The sequence below is a fragment of the Pinus tabuliformis genome, chromosome J (assembly GCF_031772625.1).
Source record: "Pinus tabuliformis cultivar Carrire ecotype Pingquan chromosome J, CPIR1, whole genome shotgun sequence".
Lineage (NCBI taxonomy): Eukaryota > Viridiplantae > Streptophyta > Pinopsida > Pinales > Pinaceae > Pinus > Pinus tabuliformis.
Genome location: NC_142295.1, coordinates 869,083,101 through 869,106,853, shown reverse-complemented (window position 1 = coordinate 869,106,853; position 23,753 = coordinate 869,083,101). Strand labels below are relative to the sequence as shown.

The window sequence follows — 23,753 nt, the reverse complement described above, 5'->3', positions numbered from 1 at the left end:
GAGGTAGCACCAGTGGGGTCCATGTTGTGCTTGCTTGTGGAGGTTTTCTCCTGTAGGAATTTTGTTCCGAAGGATGGTCCACATTAAGAGTCTAGTTTTGGGGGGGGCCTTGAGTTTCCAAAGATGTCTCCCTAGTCAACAAGTAGTAGAGGCTTCCTTGGCGCTGCCAAAGTCAAATAACCATCTTTAGGTGTATATCTGCCATTTTTTGAAAGTCCCCAAATAATCTCATCCTCACCATCAAGTATACAGATGTGAGCATCCGTGAGGGCTTGGGTGTATTCCTCCCATTACCGTGTCCAAATAGGGGGAATATTTAACTGTTGTGCAGATTTCCAAACTTGTTGAAGGAAAGTGGAATTTTCCAGGTCAGTAATTTGTGATATATAAGTGAAGTTCTGTTGCTGGAGATACTGAATGAGATCCCTGGGTAGTCGATGCATGTCCCCACATCCCACCCAAGGATCTAGACCAATGCGAACAATGTGTCCTGATCGAATTCTCCAGGTGATACCTTCCTTGATCGGGCTCAAAGCCTTTAGTACAACCTTCCAGATAATTGAGACACCAAAGGTACATAGATGGGCTCTCCTAATCCAGTTCATGATGTGTAATGGGGCGATATATTTGGCATATGTGACCCTCGTCCATAGGTTGTCTGCTAATACTAATTTCTAGCCAAGTTTTGCAGCTAGAGCTAATGAGAAATCCTCTAACTTCTTTAAGCCCCAACCTCCCATTTTTTTGGTAGATTCAGGGCCTCCCACCTGACCCAAGCAAAAATCCTTCCCTGTTTGTTCCCTTGCCAAAGAAACCTACAGCAGAGGGCTTGTATTCTATTGAGAATGCCTCTGGGTATCCAGGCCAAGGACATCCAATAAACTGGGGTGGCCTCCAGGACACTTTTGATAAGAGTGAGTCTTCCAGCCCGCGAAAGATATTTGAGGTACCATGTATTTAGTCTTTTCTCCATCTTGGAGATGAGCCAAGTCCAGTCAGCAATTTTGTATCCTAGTGGCTTCAACTTGTACCCCAGATATTTTAAACCATCAGCTAAATGCAGCTGAGTGAAGTGGAAGCGCTGAAGTGCAAAAAATATCTCGTGCAGAGTACATTCAGCTGTTGTCAAGGTGGACTTGCTATCATTTATGATCATACCTGTTGCCACTTGGAAGAGGGTGAAATTTTCCTTGATGATACTAATGTCCCCAATACTGCCATTGATAAAAACCAGGATGTCATCAACAAAAAGAAGGTGTGTCAGGGTGCAACCTTCTGTTATCTTTATGCCTTTTAGTCTGCCCCTTTGATGCTCTTCTTTGATGAGATTGCTGAGACCTTCCATAACGAGCAAGAAGAGAAAAGGCGAGAGGGGACATCCCTGTCTCAACCCCCTTTCAGAGGTAAAAAAAGGAGATGCACTTCCATTTACCAGGACACTGAAAGGGATATTAGTAATGCAGCTCATGATCCATTTAATGAACATGTAAGGGAAGCCTAAATGAGTTAAAATCATTCTAATATAAAGCCAATTAACTCTGTCGAATGCTTTTGATAAATCTACCTTCATAATCATACCTTTGCCTCGCCTTGAGTGTAAAGTATGAATTACTTCCTGGGCAGTGCCAACAGCTTCATAGATCTGTCTATCTTGTAGGAAATCAAATTGCTCCAGCGAGATATGATTAGAGAGAATAGGTTTCATCTTGTTGGCAATAATCTTGGCTATGATATTATATATGCAATTGCAGAGAGATATGGGACGAAAGTCCTCAAAGGAGTCTGGGTTGTCTTTCTTCGGAATGAGTGCAAGGAAGGTAGAGGTGATAGAATTTTCAAGAAAGCCTCTGATTCTCGAATCCTCAACTATTCTGAGCAGGTCTTCCCCAATGATGTCGAAGAAAGCCAAGTAGAATTCAACCAACCAGCCATCGGGCCTCAGACTCTTATCCTTTTTGAACCACTTTAAGGTGTGTTCCAATTCCTCCAGAGTGACGGCCTTTATTAATTCATCTCCTTCCACTTGGTCCACAAATCTGGGAAAGAGTTGTGCAACCCTGATGATTTCTGCAAGGTTTCTCTGCCTAGGGGCTTGGTATGTTCTTTTAAAGTGTGAGGAGGCAAGTTCAGCAAGTTGTGGAAAAGTATTTAAAATCTGCCCCTGATCATTCTGTAGCTGCCAAATGGTGTTGATTGCCTTTCTTCCATTGGCGAATTTATGATAGAATCTAGTGTTTTCATCCCCTTCCAGCATCCAGATGGCTATGCTTCTCAGGTGCTAGGTTTCTTCCTTTTCCTTAAGAATTTTAGCCCTCTCAGCATAATGAGAAACCATCCTATCCTTATGTTCTTTTGAGGTGTAGATGCCTCCTAAATTATTCTCAAAAGCAACAATTTCGGATTCAATTCTACAGAGAGTTTGTTCCTCCTGTATTCCTTTGTTGCGAGCCCAAAGTTTGGATATCTTATTAAGGGTTGTAAGATTATGTATAAATCTTCTGGTACCATCTTCTCTTCTCCCTAGGGGGTTTGCTCTCCAGAAATCAGAGACCAATTTTTTATAAGAGTCATCCTTGAGCCAGACAGAGCAAAACTTGAAGGGTCCTTTAGGTTTTGCTCACCCCCCTTCTATTTCCAGGTAAATGGGAAGGTGGTAAGAGATTCCACCATTACCAACCCAGTGTTTGATTCGAAGCCCCAAGTCCAATACTTTTTCTTTGACTAGGAAGCGGTCAAGTCTGCGGGCCAGACTGTCTTCCCCAGTCTTGTTGTTCCTCCATGTTGCTTGGGGTTTTGTAGAGGGATATCTATCAGTTGGTGGGCATCCAGTTCAGATAAAAAATAATCTAAGAGAGAGTCTCGCTATGCCCTGTGTCCCCAAGATTCAGCATGTTCGATGGAAAAATTAAGGTCTCCACCCAGGATCAGGTGGTCAGTCAAAAATGAATCAGAACTTAGGAGATTCTACCAAAATGCAGGTCTGTTTTGGCACTAGCCATAGACATTTAAAATGCGAAATTGTAATCCCAGGTCTGCAGAACTGATGTCTGCTCCAAGATGACCCAGCCCACCCCAGCAATTATGAATTTTGATGGTATGGAGTTGTAGCCCAAAGCCAGACCTCTCGACCTCCCATGCGCATCAAGTCCAATAAACATCCAGCCAGGAAGCATTTTTTGGAGAGACTGAGAAATGTCTAAAATAGGTCCTAGGGTTTCTTGCAGAAAAATAATATCAAGCGGAGCAATTTTTAACAGTCGGCGAAGAGCTAGTTTTTTGTCCGGCCTAGCCAGCCCTCTACAATTGTAGGAGAAAATCTTCATGGAGGGGGGGTTGGCTGGGATTCTCTGGCTCTAAGCGTCCCTGGGATGGTAGATTGAACCCCCAAAGCAATCTCATCTTCAGCAGTGCCTTGGGCTTTAGAAAGGAAGGATGGTCGTCCCCTCTGAAGTTTTTTTTTGGGGGGGGGGGGGAGAGTGGAGAATCTCAAGCCCAAAATGATCATGGGCTTGTCTTTTAGATTTCGAGCGTGTCATGTATCTCCCAGGAGGGGGGACCTGGAGGGAAGGAGTAGTGGACGGGGGATGTGAGGGAGGATTCGAGGAGGGTGCAGGGGAGAAAATGGGGGCGGATGAAATCGGGCAGGTGAGAGGAGAAGTAATATGGGGGTTTGAACCAAAATCTTGACCCAGATGATCAATTGAAGGGTTTATTACATGAAGTGCAGAGAATGTGCTAGATAAAATACAATCAATATGAGAATTGTTGCAAGTGGGAACAGGGATGGTGGAAGAGTTCATACCCGACGAGGGCAGGCCCTCAGATGGCGACTGTGGACGAGATGGAGGAGGCTGCTGTGAATGGTTGGGAGGCCGCCCTCGCTTCTTCGGCTATGGAGGAGCCGCTGCCTCTTCTGCTATCTGGCCGGGATCTTAGATGCATCCGGGACCTGTGTGGCCAAGGGAGCCTGACTCTTAGGTTGTGAGTCATGTTGAGTATGCAGATGGGAGGCCATATCCTGTTCTGAGGCCTATTTTTTCTTTTTGTTCAGCAGAGGGTAGTCCTTATAAAGATGCCCGACTTTATGGCACCATCAACATCGGAAAGGAACGCCCTCGTAGTCCAGCAATTGACGTCTAGTGTGGTTCCTCCAGCGAATGTCAATAAACTCAAGCAAACCCTCCGAAAGGTCCAAATGTACCAATATCCTTGCATATGCTAGTTTCCCCGAGGTCTGGTATGAATCGTCAAAAGTGAGGTAAGTGCCGAGGGCATTTCCTATGTGCTTGAAGACATCCTCCATCCAGAAATGCAAGGGTAAACCGAGCAAGCGTACCCAAATAGGACCTACATCCACCCTCTCCCGCGCTGGGTCGAAAAGGGGTGTCCATCTTCGGAGGAGAACAGGGGCAAGATCTAGGTGCCAGACCATGGACAACACCCAGTTGGTGTGCTCCAAACAGCTGAAGTGCAGTGCAAACCATCCTTTGACAAGGGTTTGTACCTTCAAAATATCCTTCAGGTTTTCTCCCCAAACCTCCGAGACCCATTGCTGCAGTTTAGCCACACTGTAATGTCTGCCTCGCACCCGGTCGACCAAGACCTTCTCTGCTATGTCCATGGCGTCCAATAATTTTATGTCTTCTGCAATATTGAGGGGCGCGGCACAGGGTCGAAGCTTTGGACCCCTATTCTTTCTCGAATGCCCAGAAACCCCAACGTCCGTCGCCTCCTGAGTCGAAGAGGGAAGTGAAGGTCCCGGTGGTGGAGAAACCCTAGGGTTGACGGACGCCTTCTGCGGGATGGTAGCAAAAATGCCCGAGATAGGTCCGACGCCTGTGAAACGCCCCCAAGAGGGAGCCGAGGGGGTCTATGAAGTAGTAGGAACTCGACCTACAAGCCCTGGGGGAGATCAGGGGGAATGGAACAATTCACCACCGAAAGAGGGTTCTGTGCATGCTCTGTTCCTAGGGTTTGGTCAACTGGTTTAAGCGGCGGGGCGATGAGAGCCAAGGAACGCGTCGAGATAGTATGAGAAATGAAATCAGGGGGAGAGGCTGCTTCTTCAGGGAGGGTAATCGGCGAAATGTGAGGGCGAGTTATCGGAGGAAGGGCTTCAATCTCGTCGGTGAGGTCAGACATGAAGGGGAAGAGACCGACAGTAGTGGTCCTGGTGGGTGTCCATGTGGGCACATCCTCCAAAGGGTCTAGGAAATCGCCTAGGTCATCCATGATTGTCGGGGGAAGTTCCTAGGGGTAGTTATTAAAACAATGGAAACAATATTCTAAAAACACCTTTAAAGATAAAGGGGAAGAACAATGAATCAAGATTATAAAGAAAATAAAGATGGAGAATGGAAACAAAGGAGGATTAATAAATCCGAGGGGGAGAAATTAGAAGAAAACACAAACAACAAGAAAAAACAAGAAACCAGACAAAAATCACAAGACCAAGAAGCAAGAAAAAAACTAAGAGGAAAGGGCAGGAATCCAACAACTATTAATTTTCCATCCGTCATCCCTATTAAGATTACTTGACCTCCTATCATTTTCAATGGCTTCCCTAAACTTACGGTGATGAAAATGAGAAATTTTCGCAATAACCTTAGCCTCCTTAATGCATATATAATGCTTGGTCATGTTCCGCTAAAGCTGAAGAGCAGGTCCTCCCATACTCGATATCGGCAACATGTTCCTTAATCCTTTGATTAATAGACCAGCCAGTTTCGCCAATGTATGAGGTTCCACAAGAACATGGGATGACATAAAAATCTTTCATAACCCTAGGGTCCACAGGGTCTTTAACAAATTTTAAGGAACTTCTAATGGTGTTGAGGGGTCTAAAGGTTGAGGGAACATTATGCTTCTTCAGGATTCTCGTAATCTTGTCTGTCATGCCTTGGATGAAGGGGAGGTGAACTCCTAAATAATGATCACTAGGGCCTTTCTTAATCTTAGGACCTTTGCTAGCTTTGAGGAAAGCTTTAAGACCCTGCTGCCTGTTGAAATGTGGTAACAAGAATATTCTAATTTAATTTGTCCGAATTAAATTGTGAATTAAAATCGAATTTAGTCTTAACAGCTACTTGGAAATAATTGATTAATTCATTTTGAATTAATTAGTTGGAGAAATTCAAGTTAGAAGTCTTTCTGAAGTCATGCAAGAGTTATCCCTTAAATTAAGGAGATAAGATTGAGTTATATTTGAGTTGTAATTAGTTAACTCAGTTTACTGAGTTAAGTCCAGTTAAATTAGTTCCAAATTGTTTGAGGAACTAATAGAGAGTTAACAATCATTTGATGCATGCATGCACTCAACTAGTGTACTCCAGTTAACTGAAGATTCCCTCATCAAAAACTCATGCATGTCTATTCTGAGAAAGACCCAGTTGAGATTAAAGACAAGGACAATGTACTATCAGTTGCATGTGTTTTCTTATAAATAAAACTCATGCATGCAGTCATTCCTTGAGGATTGCGCAGTTCTGACAGTCTGTGAGATCAGAGTGTTCCACTTGGTGAGGTGAGAATCATCCCAGAGGAACATCGCTAGGAAATAGGATCTTGGAGGGTAGAGAGGAAGGCTTGAGAGAAGCCAAGATTGCCTATGAGCATCTGTGAGGATTGTACTGAGAGTTGGCTAGCTGTGAGAGCTAAGGCTTTGTATAATTCCTATGTATTTCCACCTTGTATGATAATACAGATAGTGGGGTTTTTAGTTGAGGCTTTCCCCAAAGTATTTTCATGTGTATTGTGCATTGATTCTTCTTCTTCTGGTTATATTGTTCAACTTGATCTTTAAGCTTCCGCAAATTGATAGTAGAAGTAGGTTATAGTATTCTGCTTTGATTTATATTGCATTATCGGATTAACCTACATACAGATTTTCTACACTACCTACTATATCCATTATTAACAAAAACATTAGGGATATGGGATTTCTCTTTAGAAATGTGGTCTTCATTAGAAATCCTTAGTGCGTGAGTAGCTAACGTGCTAAGAACAACTAACTTCTAAGTCGGAAAATGATGGAACTTGGCATGAAGATATTGCTCAATGTGAGTTTTCTTCCGAAACACCTGATGGGAGAAAGAGCCATCATCTTTCCTTGAAATGAGGACATCAAGGAAAGGTAGGCAACCATTAACTTCCTGCTCCATGGTAAACTTTATGGAGTTAGACTGATTATTAAGATGCTGGAAAAAGAGATCTAACTTATCAGGACCGTGCGGCCATATGGCGCAGGTGTCATCCACAAATCTTTTCTGAAGCTTAGGCTTAAATATAGCCAAGGTCAAAGATTTGGGTTCAAAGTCTTCCATAAACAGGTTAGCAATGATAGGGGACAGGGGGGAGCCCATGGCCACACCACAGGTTTTCTCATAGAACTCACCTTCAAAAAATAAAAAGTAGAAGTGAGGCAGATCTTGACTAATTTAGCAGTGTCAGGATCAGTGAGGCGAAAGATGACTTCAATGGCTTCCTTAATGGGGATGTTAAGGAAGCCATTGAAGTCATCTTTCACCTCACTGATCCCGACACTGCTAAATTAGTCGAGCTTTGCCTCACTTCTACTTTTTTTGTTTTGAAGGTGACTTCTATGAGAAAACATGTGGTGTGGCCATGGGCTCCCCCCTGTCCCCTATCGTTGCTAACCTGTTTATGGAAGACTTTGAATCCAAATCTTTGACCTCAGCTATATTTAAGCCTAGGCTTTGGAAAAGATTTGTGGATGACACCTGCGCCATATGGCCGCACGGTCCCGATAAGTTAAATATCTATTTTTCCAACATCTTAATAATTAGTCTAACTCCATAAAGTTTACCATGGAGCAAGAATTTAATGGTTGCCTACCTTTCCTTGATGTCCTCATTTCAAGTAAAGATGATGGCTCTTTCTCCCATCAGGTGTTTCGGAAGAAAACTCATACTGAGCAGTATCCTCATGCCAAGTCCCATCATTTTCCCGCTCAGAAGATAGGTGTTCTTAACACGTTAGCTACTCATGCACTAAGGAATTCTGATGGCGACCACCTTTCTAAAGAGAAAACCCACCTCCTTAATTTTTTTGTTAATAATGGATATAGTAGGCAGCAGGGTCTTAAAGATTTCCTCAAAGCTAGCAAAGGTCCTAAGATTAAGAAAGACCCTAGTGATCATTATTCACGAGTTCACCCCCCTTCATCCAACGGACAACGTACAAGATTACGAGAATCCTAAAGAAGAATAATGTTCCCTCAACCTTTAGAACCCTCAACACCATTAGAAATTCCTTAAAACCTGTTAAAGACCCTAGGGATATGAAAGGTGTTTATGTCATCCTGTGTTCTTGTGAAACCTCATACATTGGCGAAATTGGTTGATATATTAATCAAAGGATTAAGGAACATGCTGTTGATATCGAGCATGGGAGGACCCACTCTTCAACTTTAGTGGAACATGTAGAGAAAACCAAGCATCATATATGCATTGAGGATGCTAAGGTTATTGCGAAAATTTCTCATTTTCATCATCGTAAGTTTAGGGAAGCCATTGAAATTGAGAGGACATCAAGTAATCTTAATAGGGATGATGAATGGAAAATTAGTGGCTATTGGATTCCTGCCCTTTCCTCTTAGTTTTTTCTCCTTCTTGGTCCTGTGATTTTTGTCTGGTTTATTGTTTTTTCTCCTTGTTTGTGTTTTCTTCTGATTTCTTCCCTTGAGATTTATTAATCCTCCTTTGTTTCTATTCTCTCTTTTTATTTTATTTTTAATCTTGATTCATTGTTCTTCCCCTTCATCTTTAATAGTTTTTTTAGAATATTGTTTCCATTGTTTTAATAACTACCCTAGCCTATATAGATATATACTTTTTTCTTAGTTAATTTTTAAAACTTTAATATATATATATCTATATATATGAGAAAGATTAAATTCCTAACTTTAATCATTTATAATTAGTTAAAAAATAATATTAATAATTATCTATATACTTTGACTCTATTATTTAAATTAAAATAATTTTTTGATATTTTATATATTATAATTTTATTATTCTAAAATAATTTTATCTCTTATATTTCTCGTTTTTCTTATAAGAATAATGTTTATTATATAATTATTCCCAACCTCAATTTATGAGATTGTTATAATCCATTTATTGATTTATATATATTTCGTATTTCTTATTCCTCGTCGAATCAAAAGTTATTTTTATGATTTTAATTTATATATTTTAAAAAACTTAGTAAAAAAAATTAATTAAATCTAATTAGTTTAAGATTAGTTATAAATATTATCAGTGTTTATTTATATTAATTTAATAATAATTTAAATTAAAAATATATTATTCTTTCTGTTTTTCCTTTCTCAGTCAAATTTAGTCGTGGTTTCCTTTAGGCGTTTGAATGATTCGTCCTCCCATTTAACTTGTTACCATGATTTGTTTCTTCATCTTGTATTGATGATGAACCACACAGGTTGGTTCGAAATGTGTAGGCCAAGCTCTTCCAATGTGTAGACCAAACTCTTCCAATGTGATTTTTACGAAAAATGTTTCAAATATTTTATTTTTATTTTTTCCATTTTCTTATTACTATTTTTCAGTTTTATTGCTTAGAATAATTAAGTTTGACTTTATTATTACCTACTTTTGTTTTGATTAAAACAACAATAATAATAAAATTAATTTAATTCTTTATTTACATCTAATTTCCATCTATTACTTTATTTTAATTTAAAAAATTATTTATTAATTAATGATAATTATCTAGTCAAAACTAGCTATTATAATTCTTTAGTTAAAACTAGTTGTTATATTCTAATGGGTAGAAAACATCTCTTTTTCCATCTATTACTTTAGGCTTTTATATATACTTAAAACATTACAATAAATAAGGTTATAATTATTTACCCATGTTTTATCGAATGAAAGAGTACATTATTGTAAAATTGTAAGTGTCTTCCTACTTCGAGTACATATTTAATGATAAATGAATGATGTAACGATTTTATGATAAATGAATGATGTAACTAATTTTTGGGTTTACATTATTAGAATGAGCGCCATTTTCAAAAAGAATATGATGTTGTTAGCAGATCTGATTGAATAGATCTTACTTTATTTTTCACTCAAACTATTATCAGCAAATGGCAAAAGTGAGAGAATTCAAAAATAAGATTATAAAACCAAATTCCTACACTTTTGCTTCCATGCCCATCACCAAAGGAATACTAAACAATCCGTCAAAGAGACAGCAATAGCCCCATTGGAAGCCTCGTGATTCTTATCTGAACTCCCCCGCCCGCACCCATAGAATATACAATTTTATTGTTAATATGGGTATATGGCCTCTTCGTTGCTGTGGCTTCCCTAACTAATCTAACTATTACCCCTTTTTAGTTCTGCAATTTTTTTTGGCAAGAACTTGAATTTTGGTGGTTTGAAATATGTTTTTGATGGTTTAAAATATATTCTTAAATGTATATGCCCTGGAAAATGTTTAAATACTCAATTTATTTTTTTAACAAATTTACACAATTAAAATTGATTTTTTTTTGAAAAAGGACAAAAACCTCTCGCAATTAAATTGCTGCACCAAAATATCGCTGTAATCTATGTTGGGCTTGACCGCCTTACCATTGGAGGTTACAGACTTACCATTGCAGGTTAGAGTCCTGTAACAATATACCTGAAAATCTCGTACGACGGAGCCACCCTGTAGTTGGATTCACATGCATGGCCAGCCCACAATTGGTTTGACTGTTCGCTGTGATCTATATGTCGGGCTTGTTTGACTTACCATTGGCGGTTACAAAGCCCTGTAACAATATACCTGAAAATCTCGTACTAGAGAGCCACCGTGTAGTTGGTTGCACATGCATAGCCAGCCCACAATTGGTTGACAGCCCATGACAGGTTTGGTGGAAAAGCCAGGTAAAAAGACAATGTCATTAATTTAAATTTTCTAATGTTGTTTATATAGTTGTAATAGTATCTGAAAAGGGCAAAATACTGTAATTATAACTATAACCGAGTAACATATATAATAATTATTAAAAAAATAATATTATTTCTTAATTAATGAAGAATTTGAGAAAATGTTTGAGCTTTGTGTAAAATTGGAAGAAAAACTTATATGGTTTTTAGAGATTTGATTCCATGGATTTAAGAACACACGTCCATATATATATATATGGAAAAGCAACCCTAACCCTAACTTATTTGTCAAAAGTGAAATTTGTTTTAATTTTTTTTAGGTCAATGAATAATAAATATTAAGATAATGTTTATTATTATAAATATAATATTGCAAAATCGAACAAGAAGTCAAGAGTTGCAATATCAAGGAGCCACACCAAAATAAAAATAAAGTAAAATTAAAAAATCTAAAAGAAAAGATCACTGCATTTGAGAATTTCAAATTAGACACAGTGAATTTAGTTAAACTACATTAAAGAAAAATACCATGAGAAAAACCATGGTTTCACCTCATGTCAAAATGTTTACCTAATACAAAACGATGAATTTACTAATTTATCACCAACTCTGAATTGACTAATATATCTTTACATTATATATATATACATATATATTCTTTTCAATACCACGGGTTCTTATAAATCCAGAACTCAAAAACCACCAATTAATTTGAGTGTTTACTTTAACTAACAATAATTTTTTATTTTTATTTTAATTCATTAATTTATTTATTTTTTACCTTACATTGCATTACTACCATAAATAATAATTTTGTTTTATTTTAATTTAATTTGATGGAATGTAAATGTTTACATTACATTACATTAAGTTAAGCATCTCTATCATATTGAGCTAGAGCGAATTCCTCCACACAATAACTTATATAAAATAACATAAAACTAAAGTCCATAGAATAAAATAACTTTATTTTCTTTAATATATATTATTAGCAATCTTTAATATATATTATTAGCAATTTTACATAAAATAAATAAATAAATAAATAAATATTTTACTCAAATTATAAAGCAACATCAAACTAGATTTAAAATACCAAGGGAAAAAACCATAGTTTTTACCTTGTGTCAAAATATTTACCTAATACAAAACAATGAATTGACTAATTTATTACTAATTGTGAATTGACTAGCTCAAAAACAGTAAATTGAGCGTTTAGCTTAACTAACAATAATAACAATAATTTTTTATTTTTATTTTAACTAATTAATTAATTAATATATTTTTTACTTTACCTTGCATTACTACCATAAATAATAATTTTGTTTTGTTTTATTTTATTTTATTTTAATTTTGATGGAATGAAAATGTTCACGTTACATTAAATTACACATCTCTGTTACATTAAATTACACATCTCTATTATATTAAGTTAACACTAATTCCTCCCCCACAATAACTTATATACAATAATATAAACTAAATTTTATAAAACGAATAACTTTTTTTAATATATATTTATTAACTATTTTACTTAAAAAAAATATTTTACTCATAACTTATCAAGCAACATAAAACTAGATTTAGTAACTTAAATAAATGAACTTTATCCCTTTCTTTTAATATATATATATATACGAAAAATAGAGCATTGGAAAGTTTCCCTGACGATGCCAGAGTCACTTCTAGGTTTTCCAACGGCAGATTACAGTTGAACCTCTCATCCAGGGTTTTGGAAGGTGCTTTAGGGCTACCGTACTTGGAATCCAGTAGCAGCTCGCATTTCAGCCTGAGTCTAGTCAAAGATACACGAAAGATAAAAATTCAATAGTCGCTTAATAAGTTCAACGAGTACAAAGGCTCTCAGTACCATTGCCGGGGAAAATGATTTTATTATTATTATTTTTTTTGGCCAAGAGTTTTGGTATTGTCCACATAGGGCCGTACTTTCGCAACCATTATAATGTTTTCACGCCAGTTTCTGGTTTTTCCCTGTTTCTCTCCAGCTTGGAGTCCCAACAACGACTTCAGCTTTAGATTTTACAACAACAAAAACGAGGGACTCTACGTTGTGGGCATCACCTTTGCCATTATAAATGACTGCACTCTCGTATGGACTGCAGGCCCCCGTTCCGAAGTTGACAAAGGAGCCCAGCTTCGATTCCATAGCGATGGAGACCTCAATTTATTCAATGGGATGGGTCGCCCGCTTCTTTTATGCATTGATTTTTTGGTGTGATATTTAAATATATTTGTTGTCAACGTTGCACATCACATGTCTGAAATCATTTCTTGCAGATTTCTAAATTGAATGAAGAAATCTTCGCTGACTATTCTGAGTTGGCCGCCTGTGCCAACACAGACGACCCTGCACAGAGCCAGCAACAATACCTTTCCTACTCAGGAAGACCTGCCATTTTTTCTATCAGGAAATAATGGAGTTCATAATTACTGTGCAAAAGCATGTACTGCCCAGGGAGACCTGCATTTTTTTCTATCAAGAAACAATGGAGTTCATAATTACTGTGCAAGTCCATCTATTAATTCGGCACAGGTAGAGTTCAAGGAAGACTAGGCAATCCATCAATGGAAAGAACTCATGGCATCTTGTAACAAAACTCATTTCCTTCATATTCGGTTCAGGGTGAGGCTAATCCTCCTGTGTTTTATTATTAGTTGTCATGTTTTTTCTTAGGTTATTAGTGTGAATCAGAATACGGTGGCACCTAGCTGGAATATTCTAAAGATTTGTACTATCATTGATCCTTGGAAAGCGTGAGAAACTTGGAAGACAATCCACCGCTCAGCTCCCTAGGGTTTGATCGAACGATGGAGAGGCATGGGTTAGCAGTTGAGGTAACAGCTGGGTTCCTACCCATGTTCGACGCTCATTTGCATGTTCCCTTCTGCCGACATCTCTGCAAGTCGACGCTTCCCACCCTGCAACTTACAGGAAAACTGCGGCATCTAGGGTTCTGACAGTCGACACTCTTCTTTTACCTTTAATTTTGCAATTTTTTTTCTTAGCTACAGTTTCCTATACCCATGTTGAGTCTGCAATGTGTCGAATTAATTATAAAACGCTGCAGTTTGGGTTTTGTATTCAGAGCTCATGCTGCTAAAGGGTTTAGGAAATTAACAAATTCCTGTCTTGGACAATTACCGGGCCGTGAGGATGGACAAGCGTTCAGGCACGACCTTTATCCTCTTCAGTTACCTTGCTAGTATAATAAAAATATAATTGGATTTCATTTCTCACTCAAATAAAGCACAGATAGACTAATTTTGTCATTATTACTATTATTAATTTTTTGAGAAATTAAATTTTTATTTTAGGTTTGATAAAAAGTCTACATTATTTAAAAAAAAATGGAGAAGGGATAAACATCATGTATTAAAAAATAAATTAATAATGATATGTAGTACATAAATCTAATGGAATATATCTGAACTTATATGGCATTTATAATTAATAATGATATGTAGTACATAAATCTAATGGAATATATCTGAACTTATATGGCATTTATTACTTAATGGTTTGGGCACATTGATAATTGTGGTGAACAAAATACACCTTCCTCTTTCTAATTTTGTCCCCTTGTCAAGTTTATTTCTGGATGGGATGAATCCATTTTTACTAAACATATCCTAGAGAGATCCCTTGAGAGATAATATTAAGATTCCAAAGATTTTATAATTTTGGATCAATGTTAATTTATTTATGTATATCTTTTTCTTTCCTTTTTTATGGAACAAGTGGAATGAGGTGTTATTTGATATTATGGAACTTTTCATATTTTTGATGATTTAATAATAGCTTGATTCTTGCTAACTTGTCCCTACATGTATGAATGATAGAGATGCAAATGACACACTTCCCTTAGAGATTAGAGATTTTGAGATGCACTATCTATCACCTGAGCAATGAGACACTTGGTTCCTCCCCTAGCCACACAATTTCTCAATGGTCCCATAGATTCATGTCCAATAATACATTAGGTTTCTTTGTGGATTTAAGGAGAGGAGACAAAGTTGGCACAATTAGCCACCCCGTCATATACAGATAGAGTATAAGTTTCTAAATTTTGTTCCTACTATTTTGGAGAATGTTAAACCCATCGAGTCTAATAATGATGATTGAGACCTAAATTTCATTGAGATGATCCATTCCCTGATGGTGTTCTCCTACTCTCTAAGCCATGATGTTTATGTGTCATTTTAAAGGATAAGTGGTGTATTTATGCCTATTCATGTCATGGATTATATTTTAAGGTATTTGATATCTTTGACTTTTCCTACAATGAACAAGAATATTTATTTTTGAACTTTTCCAAGGTTACTTTTGAGGTCATAGTTTTCCATCTTTTATGTAGAAAACATTCTCCATATTTATACCTTGCTAATATAATAAAAATATAATTGTATTCATTTTCACACCCAATCAATCAAGCAAAGATAGACTCATTCATATTTTTGATGATTTAATAATAGCCACAATGATATATAGTACACAAATCTAATGGAATATATCTCAACCTATATAGCATTTATTACTTTATGGTTGGATGCACATTGATAATTGAAGTGAAAAATATACACCCTCCTCGTAAACACTAGACTGACTTAGTAATTTAGAAACCTTAGTGTCATAAATGGGAGCAACTGTGAGTACTCAATAGTTTTCTAATTGTCCCCCCTTGTCAAGTTTACTTCTGGATGGGATAAATCCCTTTTTACTAAACATATCCTTACATCCATATCCTAGAGAGCTCTCTTGAGAGATAATATTAAGATTCCAAGGATTGTATAATTTTGGATCAATGTTAATTTATCCATTTATATCTTTTTCTTTATTTTTTTTATGGAACAAGTGGAATGAGGTGTTATTTGATATTATGGAACTTTTCATATTTTTTATGATTTAACAATAGCTTGATTCTTGCTAACTTTTCCCTACAAGTATGAATGATGGATATGTAAATGATACACTTCCCCTAGAGATTAAAGATTTTGAGTTGCACTATCTATCACATGGGCAAGGAGACACTTGGTTCCTCCCCTAGCCACACAATTTCTCAATGGTCCCATAGATTCATGTCCAATAATGCATTAGGGTTATTTGTGCATTTAAGGAGAGGAGAGAAAGTATGCATAATTATCCACCCTATCATATACAACTAGAGGATAAGTTTCTAAATTTTGTTCCTACTATTTTTGAGAATGTTAAACCCACTGAGTCTAATAATGATGATTGAGACCTAATTTTCATTGAGATGTAGCCTCTGAACATTGGATATGTACCAATCTCTAATAATGAGATGATGCATTACTTATGGTGTTATCCTACTCTCTAAGCCATGATGTTTATGTGCCATTTTAAAGGATAAGTGGTGTATTTATGCCTATTCATGTCATGGATTATATTTTAAGGTATTTGATATCTTTGACTTTTCCTACAATGAACAAGAATCTTTATTTTGGACTTTTCCCTTACTTTTGATGTCATAGTTTTCCATATTTTATTTAAATAACATTGTCCATATTTATATGTTGCTAATATAATAAAAATATAATTGGATTTCATTTTCACACTCAATAATTTTGTCATTATTGTTGTTTTGAGAAATGAACTTTACCATTTTATTTTAGGTTTGAATAAAGGGGTTATTTGTGCATTTAAGGAGAGGAGAGAAAGTAGGCACAATTAGCCACCCCATCATATACAACTAGAGGATATGTTTCTAAATTTTATTCCTACTATTTTGGAGAATGTTAAACTCATTAGTTGCTAAGGTCTCTGTGCTAAACATATGAAGAGAAACAATGTTCTTAATATTTTGTATGCTTTCACAATGTTTCAAATTGTTGAATTGGTTTTGAGTATTAATCGCATCCATGATTTTTTCTCCAGATGTTGCAAGTGACACATTTACTGTTAATGCTACTCTTTTCTACGCTACTGCCTTACGGGGTTTCTTTTGCAACATTTGGTGCAATTGATAGTAATATGAATGCCCACAGGGTCTTGGATAGACAATGATGTGAAGCCTCTGGTTCATTTCCCTACCCGAGGGTGATATATTGGACATGATGATGATGTAGTCCCACCCAAACTTACAAATATAATAATAATATGAAAATTAAGATATTTTATTTATGACTAGTATTAAAATATTTTTTGTTAATGTATTTCTGTTTTAAATATTACATGTTAACTAAACATAAAATAAATTACACATTATGTAATATATATTGGACATGATGATGATGTAGTCCCACCCAAACTTACAAATAATAATAATAATAATATGAATATTCAAATATTTTATTTATGACTAGTATTAAAATATTTTTGTGTTAATATATTTTTGTTTTAAATATTACATGTTAACTAAACATAAAATAAATTACACATTATGTAATATCAACAATATTATTTTTATATGTCATTTGTTAGTACTAAAATATTTTTTTGTTTTCAATATTACATGTCAATTTGATCATAAAATGAATTACATATTATGTAATATCGACAATATTATTTTTACATTTTTACATGAAAAGAAAAGAATATTATGGTCTTCACCTTAAGTCAAATTTCCTCACGGGAATGGAGATGAAGCTTCGAGGTAGTTGGTGGATAAAGGAGGGCTTGCAAGTAGCTTCAACACCAACATTGCCCTCCACTGGCATCCCTTGACATTGTTTGGTAGGATCTAGTACCGTTGTTTCTTCCTGCGGGTCCACACAAGCCTCTCTGCATACCATGCATTTGTTTTCGCTCTTGTTCTTGTGATAACTCGAGCTAAGCTCAAACCTCCAAATCTTGTGTAACTTTCCAGATATGATCGTAGAGGGGTTAGATCAATGGTGCTTAATCTCCTCTGTAACGGCCAGGCATCAAAGGAATTGCTGCATGCAAGCATATTAGGGTTCATCTTGACTACTCGAAGGACCCCCAAGAGGGTAAATCCATTTTTACATCATTGTCATCTAGTCCTTGAGGCAAACAACAAACCCCCAACGGCTCGGAAGGTATGGATCCATTTATGGCACATTTTCCTCTCTAGGGCAACGAATCATATGGTCAACAAGAGAGGGGAACTGGGCAAGAAAACCTGGAGGTACATGCAGCTGGTTCAAGTTTTCCCTCAGGCACCTCCAACCCTGTCATCGATCAACCCTCAAATACCTTCCATGCCTCTCCATCTAGTAAGTATGGGGCTTCCCTCTTCTCTTCTTTATATGACGGTGCAGTTTCTTCCCATAAATTTTCTTAGACTGAAGCGATTTTCTTTGATAATCACAACTCGAAGGAAACTTGCTACCTTAGCCATGCATGTTTTCCCACCATCTAGTCTCTTCTTGAAGAAAGATATCCTTCGAGTTTTTTTGCCTCACTATCTCAATTTCCCCTTGCCTCGGTCACTAGAGATTTCCCCTTCTCAAATCCCTCCTCCACTATCCCTCCCCTCTCACCTCTTGTTGACACCCCTCCCCTTTCGTCATCTTCTCGACCTAGGGTTCCAACAAACCTTTCCACCTTCATCTAGGTCGACTGCCAACCAAGTGTGTGTAGGCCCCATATCTCCTGGGTTTATTGATCCTCTTCGCTTACTTGAACCCCTCCTCCCACCCCAATCCTCCCCTTTCCTCTTCCCCTCCCCCTCCAATGACCCCGTTATCCCATCTATTGATCCCATCCTAGAAAATGATCAAGGATATTCCCTCCCTCTCCTAAATCCCTCTCCTTGGTGCTGAGGGAGTACGTACAAATCCACCAAGTTCTCCATATGACCAAGCACACTATGGTTGGTCACACCAGGGGACAACGCTTTAGTCAATCTACCTTGGAAGAATGGGCCAAGAAAGAATGGGGAACTCATATTAAACAACTGCCATAAATCCATACACTAGTTAAAGGGTGGTTATTTATGACCTTTGCAGAGAAGAGAGAGGCCTCGTAGGTTCTTACAAAACCATGGAACAACAACTCCACCCCCCTTCTTCTCAAAATATGGAACCCCCTTTTCGACCCCGACAAAGAAAGAATGGAAAAATCCCTGTATGGATATGCATGTCAAGTTTACCAATGATCTTCTGGAGAAAAAAATGCTCTCTCTGAAATCAGTTCGAACCTCAATGAGCTCTTGGATGTAGATTTGACCTACATGCAAACCAAAGAATTGAAGGTGGAAAGGGTATTGGTGTTGTTGGATGTCTGCGTGGGTTTATGGGGTGAAACTGAGATAATATAGAAAGGAACAAAATATACACATAATCTAGACTACGAGGGTATTCCTTTCAAATACATACACTTCCACAAATATGGAAACAATGCCTGTCATTGCAAATTTCCTTTCATTGGTGGACAACGCTAAGTAAAACCCTAGCGAGGTCCACAAGGTGAACCGCCCCCCATGGCAGAAGATCTTTTTTTTTTTCACTCTATACCAACCATTGATTCAGGAGATGTAATGATAGTATCCCCTTCGGCATCTCCACCTGGACCAGTGACACAACATTCTTCATAGATGCATAAGGACAAACATTCATTCGTTCCCTCAAGACAAGGGACTACCACCTCTTCCATGGAGTTGCCATCACTCTCGTGTACTCGCTCTTTTCCTTTTCGCTTTGTTTCTTTGGCTCACACTACTCTTTTTTCGAGGGATTATGTTTCTAGTTTGGATCTCTTTGGGGTTATTACATGTGTTGGTCCATCTGCAACCCATCTGGCTCTAAGCTATGCAACCTTTTCTCTCCCCATTCTGACCTATCCAGAAATTTTCTCGACCCCGCTCACTTACATTAACTCATATTCTCTATTGGGGGCATCTGAACCCTATTATTTCTTTCACTCATGTCAACCTAACCCCCCTCTCCCTACGGGAGGCCAGGGCTACAATCCCCCTGACATCTATATTGGAAAAGGTAGAGGTTGTCAGTCCAAAATTGTACATGCTCAAAACAAATCCCTAGTTGATATTGCATAAGGACATCAACTCTCAATTGATGGGGTGCTTAGAGCAGTGAATGCCCCTAAGGGGGTTTCCAAATGGTCGTTCTCTCCCTAAATTGCAGGGGCCTTGCTAACCCACCTAAACAATAGGCTCTGCGTCGGCTCATCGAACTCAAGGGATTTGTCATTCTCATTCTTCAAGAAACTTTGCCTGAGTGGGGAACCTTATCTCTGGTATTTTGGAAAGGATTCTACATCTCTGGTATTTTGGAAAGTATTATACCTAGCTAGATTTTCATATGTATCGATCCTAGAGGACGTTCTCGTGTCCAAGCGACAAGATGGAACCCTAGGTTCATGAATGCACTAAATTACTAGAGGATGGACTCAATCATTCGCCTCATGTTCAACTTTTTGGAGCTTAATCAATACCTCTTCTTCCTCAACATTTATGGACCTCCCCAGAATAAAATCCCCTTCTGGGATTCTTTAACTCTGAAATCATGTATGGTGGAGGTAAATCTCATTATTAGCATGGACTTAAATTTTTCTATATGTGAATAAGAGAGTTGGGGACCTAGAGCACAAGTCAACACAGACTCAATATTTTTCTCCAGTTTTATCTAAAATCACAATCTCATCAACATATATCCTATCAAGCCCAAACCCTCTTGGCACAAAAAAAGAACAGGGGAGGACTAGATTGGAAAACATATTGACCACTTCCTTATGGCTGAGCATCTGGTTGAGAACCTCCCTCTTGTAAGGTAATGGATAGGAGAAGGTGGTGGTTCAGACCACTCCCCGATCTTCCAAGAAATCAAATATTCTTGGAAAAAACCCCCTAGCCCATTCAAATTCAACTTAACCTGGCTCACATATGGGAGTTTTATCGAGTTCATGAAAGCCGCTTAGAGACCTTTCAACCCTCTATCAAATGAGTCAAGATGATGACAATTTGCACATAATATTAAATTTGTGAAGGAAGCAACTATCAAATTATCGATGGAAAAATGGAAAAGGGACTCTCAGGAGCTCTATGAAGTGGAAGATGATATCAAATCCATATCAGAAGGCCCTTTAGAAGGTTATGACTCGGAGGATTCTAAGACACTCCTCTCCCACCTTGAAGGGAGGAAGAAAAAATTCTTAGCCAACATTTAGGCTACATGGAGACTCAAAAGTTGAGCCATCTGGATAGAGGTTGGAGATGATAACGTTAAGTTCTTCCATAAATTCACCAAAGGGAGGAAAATGAGCAACCCAATTCGGAAGCTAAGGGAACTTCACCTCCTCCTTTGAAAATCTTGCTGCATTAGGAACAAGCTAGTTCAACTCTATTTTCAAAGAATCCCAAAGGACGTCCATAGCCAAGGTGGTCAGATTGGTCTTTTTTTTCCTTAGGTTCATAGTCACAGACGACAATGAGAAGTTGATGGAACTGGTAACATTCGAAGAGCTCAAGAAGGTCTAAGAAATTTCCAAAAAGACAAGAGTCTGGGGCCAAATGGGTGGTTGATTGAATTCATTCAGGATTTTTTTGAGCTCTTTGGTGACAATCTACTTAGAGTCATTAAAGAATCTAGATCTTCTGGACACATCCTTACCTCTTTCAATTCCACTTTCCTTGCCTTAATGCCCAAAATTGATGACCCCTCCTCTTTCAAAGATTTTCGCGCTATCTCTCTCTGTAATTGCATCTACAAAATTATAGCTAAAATCGTAGCCTTGCGGCTCAAACCCATCCTAACCAAATTTATCTTTGAGAAATAATTCACCTTTGTGGAAGGTAGACAAATCCAAGAAGCCATTGGTGTTGCCCCGGAAGGACTCCACACTCTAAAATAACATTGCCTAAAAGGAGCCATCCTAAAACTTAACCTCTCAAAATCCTTTGACCTTGTCAGTTGGCTAACATTTGCCTTCTTCTTACCCACATTAGCTTGAGAATTGACTTAATAAATAAGATCATGAGCCGCATCTCCTCAACCTCTTTTGCAATACTTATAAATGGTTATACTACTCCCTTCTTCAGAGTCAAACATGTATTAAGGCAAGATTTCCCTCTATCCCCCCTTCTCTTTCTCTTGGTGGCAGAGGGTCTCAATAGATCCTTAGAGGATGCCTGCAGAGGGAATGGCCTATCGGGCCTAACGGTGGCACCCACTCTCTGCATCACTCACCTCCTCTTTGTTGATGGCATCCTTATCTTCAATTATGACTCTCGAAGTGACACTCCCTTAACCAAAGAAGCTCTTCCTCTTTTTTCAGCAACAACAGGTATGGAAATCAATATCTAAAAATTAACCATCACCCCTTTTGGTTTGTCCAAAGGTGAGCTTAGGTCCTATCTACATTCTTTTTCTTTCAATCAATCAAGCCAATCTTGAGAATGGATTCAGACACCTTGGGTTCCTCCTAAAACCCTATTCATGCATTAATTCAGATTGGAAATGGCTCTTGGGAAAGATAGAAAATAGACTCAAATATTTGAGCACAAGATGGTTATCAAGGGCGGGACGACTAGTCTTAATTAAATCAACGTTGGAGGCCATCCCAATTTGCTAGATGTCACTCTCTTGAATTTTGAAAGGCACCCTCACCAAAATCACGAAATTATGCTATAAATTCCTTTGGGCAGGCACCTCTAAACAATATGACTTCCCTTTGGTCAAATGGTCTAGAAGCACCCTACCCAAGGTATGGGGGGTGGGGTCTGAAACAACTTCCTTACTTCTATTAAGCATTGGAAGCCAAATCAGGTTGGACTATGATTTCTTGTAAAAGTTTGCGGTCCTCTGTGATCTACAGGAAATACATTTTTCCTCTACCCCCTGAGGATTGGATTAAGAACCCCAACAAAGTAGACCAAATGCCTCCATTATATGGAGGGACATTGTCAACTCCTTCTCTCTCATTGAAAATGGCCTTAAATGGAAAGCTGGAGTAAGCACCAACCTTCGAATGAGCATCGAACCTTGTGCTAGAAGCAATGGAGATCAATGCATCCCAGAATATCTAATAATAATCATTCACTCTAAAGGGATTTCCAAACGCAACCAAGTTGCAGTCCCCCCCCAAAATCCCCCTAGTGACCAAAAATGGCTTTAAGGAAACCATTTGAACTTACCAAGACATCACAAAAGAACATAGTCGACCTTCACCTAATCCTTACTAGAGGCACATATATCCATAACTGAGGACCCTAATGAGGTCATCTGGACCCTCTCCTCCTCGGGTTAGTATACTCCAAAATAAGGGTATCTAACTCTCATATATGATTAAGCACACGACCTTTGGAATCTCAATTTCCCAATCAAATCCAGATTGTTCATGTGGTGTGCTCCAAAAACAAAATACCTACATGGGACTTTATGAGAAAAAGACAAAAAAAGGCCAAACTGGTGCAGCCTATGCAAATCAGCAGAGGAATCAATCAACCATCTCCTGATTAAATGTTCCTATTCTAAAACACTTTAGCAATTATTTGTTGGAAACAATGTTAATACTAAGAGGGGGGCGGGGTGAATCAGTATTAAGGCTAATTTAAATTTTATGCCAATTTATATTTACTCATTCAAACTTGGCATCCATTATATGAGAGAAACCATTAACAAACCATATCAATAGCCAGGTCAACCAATACAGGCATACACATCATGAGCAACAAATAAATGAGACATATAGGTTTAATGTGGAAACCCTTCTAAGAAAAAACCACCAAAGCTTGTTGTTGTTATTGATGTTAAAAAGAGAGCACCTACTATATTACATCCATATGTTTGTGATCCACAACTCACAGGAAGCACCAACTCCCTTTAATTGTTTTCTATCACCCACTAGCAGGAAGCACCAACTCCCTCCTTTTG

General features: G+C 37.8%; 1 protein-coding gene across 1 annotated transcript; it reads right to left on the bottom strand.

Annotated features, from left to right (window-relative positions):
- Positions 1-4,093: 4,093 nt before the first annotated feature.
- On the bottom strand, positions 4,094-4,621 carry LOC149229440 (uncharacterized). Its single transcript, XM_089381040.1, has one exon. The coding sequence runs from the start codon at positions 4,619-4,621 to the stop codon at positions 4,094-4,096; it is 528 nt and encodes a 175-aa protein (XP_089237166.1).
- Positions 4,622-23,753: the final 19,132 nt, after the last annotated feature.